We start from the raw sequence: 10684 nt of genomic DNA, 5'->3' as shown, positions 1-10684 counted from the left end.
CTCCTGACCCGCCCGCTGCTCCCCTCAGCAGTGTACTTCGTCGATCTGCCTGTTCTGCTCCCCACTCTGTCTCTGGTGAATCCTCTCACCTTCTGAATTTCTGGCTTGTACCCCAGTTCTGTATGAATAAATAAATAAATCTTAACCCAAAAAAATGACATTAACGGAATAAATCCAACTTAGGTTTTTTTCAATACAAACTTATGCTTGCAATAATACATAATTTGAGTTTCACAATCCTCTGCATAATGTATATTTTGTAGCATAACACAGTGATAGCGACCAGGTGATGCTTCTCTTATCCTGAAAAAAAGTTAATAATTCTGTTGTTATATCATGTTAGGGCAAATCAAGAAATAATAGCATTTTTTAACTGACATATTTTTTGAAAATAGATGAAAAGTATTTTTATAGGATATTTGTAAAAGTTGCAAGTTAGACAAGTTGTCCTTTTTTTCTATATTTTTTAAGATCCATTAATATTCAATATGATTTTGTGTGTATAGTTGTAATCAAATGCACTAATGTGACCCTTTTTATGGTTCTTCTCAAACCTTTCTTCTTGTAAGTAACAGGATTTAGATAACACTTACTCTAATCGGAAAGTTGACCCATTTACCAGCGTCCATGGCTGATGGCTGCCGTTACGATAGACTCCAGTCCATGACAACATTGTTATGGTTTTAAAAAATGTCTATTCAAACATAAAGATAGTTCACTTATATAGGAATTATGAAAGGTTTCATTAAAAAAAATAATAAGCAATGTTTTTTTTCATCAGATCCTCCATTTTCAGAATGTAGAGACACCGAGACTCCAACCTGTCACAGGCCCCACAGGGAGGCGAGCACCATGTCAGAGCCCACAGCTCCCTCAGGCCCTCAGCCCTGGTCTGACCTGGCTCCTGCACACTGATACTCAGCAGCTTCACTCTCTTGTGATGTGAACTAGGAACATTCTGACCTGGCCTGTGTCCTGTCAGCAACCACCCACAACAGCGGGAGGCTGGCAGCCATCACCCACCAGGGAGGGTCCTGTCCAGCAGCAGTAGTCAAGGGGGGGATTTGATCCAGACAGTGACAGCAGTCAGCAGCAGGAACACACTTCACCCCCACCACTGAGGGACACATGGCGGGGGGAGGGCTGCGAGGTAGACAGGGGACAACTAAGGGGACCCTAAGATGGAAAACACTGAGCCAGAAAGCTCCTTTATCTCTGAAAAGATGACCCTCACATCCCACTCCTGTCATATAAAAGAGAGCAGATTTTAAAATGTTGTCTCGTAAAATTCTGCCATAAAAATTAGCAAATAGCAGATAACTGAAGTAATGTAGAGCATTACTGAAGAATTATAGGGGAGGAAGGGACAGGAGCAAATTATATATGTGTGAGGCATTTAAGTATGAAAGCATGATCTGCTCTGCAGATACAATTTCCATGTCTTTGTAATCTGTGTGATCCCAAATTACCTGTGTGATCCCAAATTACCTGCCTTTCTTGATGTGTATGAAAGTGAAACAACCATGTCTATTTAAATATATATTACCAAGCCAGAAAGAAAAGGAAAAATACTGGAGGGTTTCATTCATAGCAGGAGCATAAAGGACTGGGGGGAAATAATAATAATGAACAACTATATACCAGAGACATTTTGTGGAGGTGGAGTGGGGAATGGGATAAAAAATGGGGGTCAGGGGGAGTGCACAGGACTATGGTGATGGCTCATGGGTGATTTGGTGATGGGAACCCCATGGGGATTACAACTAAGAGGGAAAAAGTTACAAAATTATGTAAAAATAAACTATTGCATTATATATACATACATATATATAATGAATCCATCTATATTCCCATATATAGTCTCTGTATATTAATAATATATGATATTATATATGCAATATAATACAATATATAATACTATCATATATTATATATACACACATATATGTATATATACATATATATATATATATGGAAACCTGGTTTTCTATGAGAGCCATGGACTGGGTTTTACCATAGTGCAATAATAGTGCAGAATATTAGTAAAACCCTAAAACACTAGAATATTACACAAACTTTAAACTACAGGTATGTGTAAAAATATATATAGTCTCCATAAGGTGGTTGGGACACTGAAATTCTTACCATTTCTTCCTCAGAGTCTATGTAGAGCAGCTGAGAGTTGTTTCTCTGACAGTCGGTCACGCTCTCGTTCCAGGTCTTTTTCTCAGCATTAAAGTAATAGCAGCTGCCCGAGTAGGTGAACCACCCCTGTGGGCAAGGGCCGCAACTGTATTCTGAAGAGAGATTTTAATGAATACCTACAATCATTTGGATTCATAACCTAAGACACATCATTCACATACACACCGAGATATGAGCAATCAGGTACGTAACACCCCCCACAACGGGCACAGACCACACACACTCAGAGAAGTAGCAGCTTCTCATGCTGTAGCTTATGTGCCCATAGAAACCAAACTCACACCTGAAATGTCCACTGTGTATGTCCTGGCAACCAGTAAATAAAGTCATGTTTTAGTGGTAAAATTGTTTATGTCATATAATAGCCAAGTGACCACAAGAATGTGAAGGTTCTGAGTAAATTTTCTTCCTGTTGTTGGATATGTTGACACCCCCCCATTATCATTATTCATGAGCACTTATTATTTGATTTTATAATGTATATTCTACCAAAAGATGTGTTACCTTTTTTCCAGTATAACACACATACATTAAATAAACTATACTAACATCAAAATTTTGGAAGTCATTGTGTACCTTTCTGGATCTTTGATGCTGGGGAGAAATCATCTGGCTGTGAAAATAGTAGGTAGAAAATATATAAAGTAATCCTTATAAATATTAGTGTTCTAAGTAAATAGTAATCATAATGATTTTTCTAAGTTAGAAGTGTTTCATGTTGCTAGGGTTATAGTAATAATCTATAATAATTTCCCTGCAAATTAATAAAATAGTAAAGATTTGGACAGAATTATTATAAAAATTCAGAGTCAGATTTCATTGTCTGCTACAGTATATGGTTACCAAATCTCAAATATTATTTCATACTTTTCAATAGGTTCTCTCAGTCTCCTAAAGCATAACTATGAATCATGATAACTGAGTATTTTGTCTATATCATTCCATATAACTTTGAGAAGCTTTAATTCAACATTTTACTAAACTGATACATAACATAATTGTTTCATTAAAGGCACTGACAATCATTAAGTGAAAAGTCCATTATAATCTTTCATAAATTTACCTACGGTTTTAACAATCACTGACACAATAACGCATATCAGCACAAGGCAGGTGAGTCCCAAGACCCCAGCTATGCGCTTCTCGGGAGGAGCCGGTGAGCCTGCGGGGAGAGAGATGGAGACTGAGAAAGGAGAGACGGAGACAGGTGTTCAGTTCACAGACAAGAGAATCTTCATGCATAGGAAGTCACGTACATAAACCTGGACATGAGACCTCTACCTCCCACTGGAATCTTTCCCCTCACAACATAACATTTCTTCTTTTTTGCAAACAAACTACACATAATTTTTGTTTGTCAGCAATAATAAATTATAACAATACCTGAAAAATTAGCCATCAGATTTCCTACTAGTATACCATGTTCCAATTCTGATCCTCACAAATGAAAACATGTCAGTTTATCCCCATTCTTCCTTCCCCTCAACCCCTCTGCACACCCGAGAATATGCTCATGTAACTGAATGTTGTACCTTTGCACTGACGGGACTTGCCATTCTCCTGAGGACCCCGGGATTTGTGGAGGTTTAATTCTGCGTAGGTTATTCCCTGCTCGGTCACTGTGGTGCAGCTTTTCCTCTCTTGAGGTTTCACTTGAGGTCTTTTCGAGCCCTTCGCCAGCTTCACCTCTGCATAGGTTACTCTGTGGTCGTTCATCTCTGCTGCTCTGTGAGTCAGGAACTGTCTCATGGGGAGTCTCTCGGTAGTTCACCGTGGCGCTTCGGACCAGATCACTGTGGGTGGAGTGAGTTGAGTGATGGACTCATGTTGCTGTTGAACAACACAAGTGTCCAGTCTGAAGTCCTAGAGCACTAAGGTAACATCACCAGAAGAGGGACCATCACTCCAACATGCAAACTCTGATGTAATCCAAAATTACCTCAATGAAAAAAATTAAAAATATGAACTCCTTGGAAATGTAAACTATGTTTGATGAGAGTAAGTAGTTTTTAAAAGACTATTCTATGCTGACACTATAGTATTGGTCGGAAAAAAAGAAAAGCCAAAAAACAATAGTCAAATATGAGAAGCACATGATCGATAATGGCTTTATTAATTTATAGTCATATTCCACAACAACATCTTAACACACTGGTATATTAAAATGAAAATGGTGGCTTAGAAAAATATGGTGTCAATTTTTATGACAATTTTTAAAACTAATGGTTAAAGGCTGAATGTTCTTATTTGAAGGAATAGCAGTGTTAGCATTTCCTACACTGTTTTTACTTTGTAGGTTATTTTATTTGTTAAAAGAAGATGAGTTGTTACTAAATTAATATCAAGTTATTTTATTTCAAAATATGTATTTCACTATCGTGATATTCTGAGATTTCTTAAAATGTTAAAGACATTTTATATGTTGGCTAATATTAAAAGTAAGCTAAGAATATCCAAAGGCTAAAAAATATTGAAAACAAAAATAAAATGTTTTAAAAATAAGTAATTTTAAGCAATATAAGAAATTGGTAATAGCTTTAATAGTTACACAAAAAATATAAAATGATAAATACATTCTGGCTCATTAATTACTGGAGCAACATAGTTGGTTAAAACTTTAAGAAAGATCCTATAACTATCCAAGTTAAGAATATTCCCTTAGTTTTGCCAGTAATTACAAAAATAAATCATAATTTTAGCATTTCAGTAATAGACTCTGAATGAGTGGGATTCAGAATTCTTACTTTGATACTTACTGTCTCTTCTTAATTTTAAATTAAAAAAATAAAGTGAAATGCTATGCAGAGTCTTCCAACTTAGTTTTAGTTTAATAATCTAAAATGGAAATAGGAATATCTAAGCTGTTATACTTGTAAAACATGATATTCAATCTCACTTTATAAGCTGTTAATAATACATTCATTAATTATTATTTTGATAAAACCACCATGTTATTTTCATTTCATAATAATTATACTATCTAACCTCATTCATTAGACAGGAGTCGGTTTTATCAGTGTGCTAGTTCTTATACAATGCTTTGTTTATTTGTAAACATTTTCTATACTTTTTAATTCAAAATAACATTTGATGGAAGCTATCTCATCTTGTTTTCTGTTAATATTAGAACTTTTAATGTTGACTGTAAGCAAGTAGATGAGGAATTACCTTTGACTTTCAGGATGAGATGAATTTATTTAAAGAGTCTAATTACAAATATTGAGCTAAATATAAAAGTATATAGAATATGATTATGAATTCCAAAGTAAACTCTTCTTTGTCATGATCTTTTGAAATTTCAGGTTAAGTTGAAGTGATTTACAAATGCAATCATGACTAATTCTCCACTGAAGAATAATTAAAGTATTTTCAAATATTCTCAAGTACTTAATTTTCTTCTTGTGTCTTACCTGAATTATTCAAATAAAGATACCATTGTTCTCTTTGATTTGACCACATATGAATTGCGTATCAATTGCCTCACATCTAACATAACCTTCCACTAAAAGAGATGGACCAGCAGAGAGAGAGGAGAGGAGAAACACATACCTTCTGCTGCTAGGAGTTGGCATCCTCGAGTGAGGGGGAGACACCACCACACTGGTCTTCTTGAGGACTGGTCCCCCAGAGCTTCCTAGCCGCAGCGTAGGAGGGTCCCCTTTCTCCACATCCTCACCAGCACTTGTTTCTGATCTGTGATCAAAAACAATGTCTGTGATCTCTAGAACTGCCCTGTGAAGGTTCAGAGTGAAGCAAGAATGGAAAAAGTAGATTTCTCATTTGTGTGTCACTAGCAGCTTGAACAGGAAATTGTTACACTTGGGCTATACTGAAGAGTCACCTCATCACACACCTCCAGACTATGGGAGACTATGGGTTACAGGTGGCATTTAGGTTTGTCATTTTCAAATGCCTCCAAAATAAATCAGGGAACAAGACACTTGAACACCATATTTGTAGCTTATTTCCATGGCAACCATAAATGCTGAAAACTTAGGTCTTGTTAAGAGCATTTTAAATGTTTAAATTCTACTATATAGCAAGGTGTATAAGTTTTAATATTGCACACTTTTCCCCTATACCCTTATTATATCATTTATATTATAACGGAAAAAATAATACAATTATCCATTACCAATATATGTTTAATGATGTTTGTTACTACTTATTCTAAAACTCACTACACTGTCAATTTTCTGTAACAAAAATCAATCTCTAAACTTATCTTCTCAACATATCCTTCCTAGTTATTAAAATTCCTGCATTCAATTTTATTCAATTCTGTTCTTCATAAATAAATTCCTTGGATTTCCCCTGATAAAAAAAAGAAAAACATTAAATTATATTATCATTCCAGTAACTAAGATATTACCACCATTCATTCAGTCATCCTTCAATAATAATTGTGTTGTAAGAGGGATGTTTGCTGCAAATGATAAAAACCTAAGTGTATTTATATAACAGAATTACAAAAGAAACTTTCAAAAATCTCACTAGCCAAAAACTGGGGAGATTAAAAAAAAAATAGACTTTCCTAACACAGGTTGAAGTTATATGACAAAACGATCATTATCAAAGATAGGCAAATCAAGGGCTCCGTGAGGTACCTCATAGCTGTGAGATGCTGTCTCTCAAAGAGTCAGAAACAAGAGCTGGTGAGGATGAGCACTATGGTCAAACAGTATAAAGACCCAATAGAAGTTACAATAAAAGAAGTTACAATAAAAGTAGCTATAATTTACTCTTCATAATATATACAAAAATAGTCTTACTGTGTTTATGTACGTGTGTGTATACGTATGTATACACAAACATATATATGCATATATAATGTGAATGTTTCTAGTTGTGAGAATATCCAGTGACCTATGCACAGTAACTCAATAACAAGCAAAGAATACTCTTTTCAGGTTAAGTCTCAGCACTGTCACAGCTAATGCCTGAAACCTATTGCTGACCCACATGGCATAGCAGACCTTTTCTGTCTCACCACCTGCTCCCCTCAGCAGTGTATTTCGTCAATCTGTATGCTCTGTTCCCCACCTGTATCTGGGGAATCCTTTCACCCTCCCACCCCAATACATATGGTCAAAACCCCAGTTTTTATATGCATAAAAAATAGATATTTAAAAATAAATAAACCCAGGTTTTTATATATCTTTAAAAGATTCATTGAAGTAAAATTTACAAAACATAAAATTCATCCATTCAGAGAGCATGAATCAAAGATTTCAGAATAGCCACTGTTTGTAGCTTTCATCACCCCAAAAGACAGCACTAAACCAATGTGATGGTCATTTCCTCCTCTCACCTCCCCTCAGTGCCCAGCAACCACCAGCCCACTTTCTCTATCTATGAATTTTCTGTTTCTTCATATGTCATAGAAAGACTCACATACCACGTGACCTTCATAAAGGTTGAATGTTACAAGTATAAGGTTGAACAAAAAAATACACACAAAGAATGGTATCTGTAATTTTGATGTGTGTATTATGTTTTTCAATAGTTTTTGTAAAAATGTCATTCTTATAACAAATATGATCATATTAAGACTTATGTAATCATAATATTTGTATTTATTTCATAAAATGTAAAGTCTCCCAACAGAATACAAATTCTGTCATACTTTTCAAAAATTTATACATATAATAACAGGTACAGGCCTACAGCGTGGGGGATGAGAGGATTCATCAGAGACAGAGTGGGGAGCAGAAGAGAGATTGACCCATATACACTGCTGAGGGGAGCAGCCAGGGAGACAGGAGAGGTCTGCTGCGCCATGTGGGTCAGCTCCCTAGCTCCCTAGGGGACCCTCTGCCTTGGCTGCAGATATATTCATAGTGCTGCACTTTAACCCCCGCTCTACCACAGAGACCCCCAATTCTGTCATTCTTAACTGTAAGTCTATGCTTACACCAATAATAACTTTCATATTCACAAAGATCTGCTGTGAGACCAGATGAGGTTAACAAAACAGTTATACTTCCCAGGTAAGGGATATGTTATGTTGTAATGGAGAAAATAATTAATTATGATATTATGTGCTACCAACAAACAACAGCATTTTCCATACAACTAGAATGAATATATGAATATTTTGAAAAGTGTGAAGACTATCAGTATGTCTTTAAGCTGTTCATACTTTGTAATATATCAAATATCAAATGTTCTCATAATATCATCATGTCTATAATTCATGTCAAGCAGCTGTATTATTATTATTATTATTATTAATTTTACATCCTTTTCCCTCTATACATTATTACTTAAAGAAAGCTTAACAGGTAGGGGGAGAGGAGCGGTGAGAATAAGAAGGTGGGAAACACAAGGAAGGACATGGGGGTGATGCTGGGTGAGCTGGTGGTGGGCACCCCATGGTGTAATAACTGATGGGTACCCAAGATGATGAGTTAAAACAAGCAGATAAGTAAAAATGAAAAACAATGACTACAACAGAGGAAAATATAATGAATTATTATTCCACTTATTAACTGTACATTTAAGTATTTTAGATGTGAATGCATTATTTTAAGAGTATAAAGCATGTACTGAACATTCTTTATCATAGTGATGAATGAAAACATTACACTTTCTAATTTGTAGGTTTAACCCTGCAAATTTGAAACGATTTTATTAAAATCAACCACATGCATTCAAAAAGAAGAGAGAACTTACCTTTAATTGCAAATTGAACCATCTATTGGCAGCTACGGGTGGTCACTGCTTTTTCAGGAGATTCCAATCCATAAGAGAAGTGATAGATATTTCAGAAATTCCTTTCCAAGAACAAAAAAATTATTTAAATAACCATGATGAAAACATTGTTTTAACAGTAAAAGTAGGGTGCCCTCTCAGAGGAGTGTTCATTTTCAAATGGATTAGTGTTGATTCCCATCTAGCACTAAGATGTAGAGTTGAAAATATATATTTCCAAAAATTTTTAGCAATGTCTATATTTTTATATAAAAGAAACTCAACATTTATTCCAGTAGTTTCACTCTCTTTAATTTACAAAGTACAATTCTGTTTCACATCATTTTGAAATTACCCATGACAACAAAATAACAGAGCAAGAAATCTTAACTAAGTACAGATACTATTCAATTCTGATCTCCATATATAGTAAAAATTAATAATAATAATAATGTACTTTTCTATTACTTTTGTCTGAATGTGGATTTAAAAGGAAAATTAACTTGATGAAATTAATGACATAGAATCCAAATTTTATACTATGTTAAACTATGCAAACCCCAGATGACTCTGTATCTAAACTGGTAGAATCCAGCGTTCCAGAAAAGGGGGATTGTACTCACTCCACACTATCCCCTGCTAAGCAGAACTGTAATTTTTAGTTAAAGGGAAGAGTTAAGTAGAAGAATAAAAGGTAGAAATGAAAAGACAAAATGGCTTGAGACCCAACATTTAGGAACTTCCGAGTAATGGGATTTTATAATCCCACCCACAGAATGTGACCCAGGTTTTCTGCTTCCGCATCCCGTTAATAACAGGAGGTGACCCCCTGAGTGAAGGGGATCCAGTTCAGAGACAGCAGGGAGCCTGACAGGGGGATGCTTCCCCTGCTAACACTAAGCAGCCAGAGGAGGCGCCTCTCCTGCTCCCCACCTGAGGCACAGGGCAGGGCACCAAGTGGAGGGGGAGCAGCAAAGGACCCTAAGACTGAATGTGCTCAAGCCAGGAAACCTCTTGACCCTGGAGCATGGGTCTCATGCCCCCAGCATGGACACTGGGCAAAATGATGGCTACATGTCACATTCAATTAATTCAGCAGCAAATCTAACAAACTACAGATAAATGCAATATTGTGGGACAACTGCAAAAGATACTATAGGGAGGGTGAAAAAAAGCATATTTTCAAAACCATGTGTCTGTATGATGCCATAAACTTAATAAGAAACAAGGAGATCTATGATATTAAAAGTCAAGACAGTGGCTAAGTAACCAGCAAGGAGTGATGAGCAGGAAGGAGGGGATGCCGGACACTGGGAACCTCTATGTGATGTCTGATCTGTAGGTGCAAGATTCTTCTCACTATACGATAAATCTGCACATTTTCAGATGCCTAATTTCCTTAATGTTAAGTAAGAGTACAATGGCTAAGTTAAATTAGAATCAAAAGCATTTAAAGAAACTGTTTTCTAAGTAAAGCAACTCGATATTATCAAGTGTACATCAATGGTGGAAAATATAAATAAAATGGACAATAGAATATTATACAGATCTTAAAATAAATGAACCACAAGTATGTACAAAACTATGGGTGAATTCTGTAAATATATATTGACTAAGAGAACTCTAAAACTTTGGAATCTTACCATTTCTTCTTTGTGATCTATGTAGAGCAGATGAGAGTTCATAGATGCACAGGCCGTCACACTCTCATTTAGGTTTTTTTTTTGCATTACTATTATCATCATTTATGAATACATATTTTACAAGTTTTCCTCTTTCCAGAAGA

The 10684-nt window shown here is 35.6% G+C and overlaps 1 protein-coding gene across 1 annotated transcript in view; it reads right to left on the bottom strand.

Moving 5' to 3' along the window:
- The window catches only part of LOC101635718, a 49820-nt gene that overhangs the window by 25990 nt on the left and 13146 nt on the right, over positions 1 to 10684 (bottom strand). Inside the window, exons 3-7 of the mRNA XM_012732802.1 lie at positions 5755 to 5937; positions 3738 to 3931; positions 3273 to 3388; positions 2146 to 2271; positions 594 to 694 (exon numbers count right to left, since the gene is read on the bottom strand). Coding sequence (XP_012588256.1) covers positions 594 to 694; positions 2146 to 2271; positions 3273 to 3388; positions 3738 to 3931; positions 5755 to 5937 — 720 coding nt within the window. The remainder of the gene's footprint in view (positions 1 to 593; positions 695 to 2145; positions 2272 to 3272; positions 3389 to 3737; positions 3932 to 5754; positions 5938 to 10684) is intronic.

Source organism: Condylura cristata, unplaced genomic scaffold, assembly GCF_000260355.1.
Source record: "Condylura cristata isolate star-nosed mole 26May11 unplaced genomic scaffold, ConCri1.0 scaffold00036, whole genome shotgun sequence".
In the NCBI taxonomy this organism is placed as follows: domain Eukaryota; kingdom Metazoa; phylum Chordata; class Mammalia; order Eulipotyphla; family Talpidae; genus Condylura; species Condylura cristata.
This window is presented reverse-complemented; position numbering and strand designations above follow the sequence as displayed.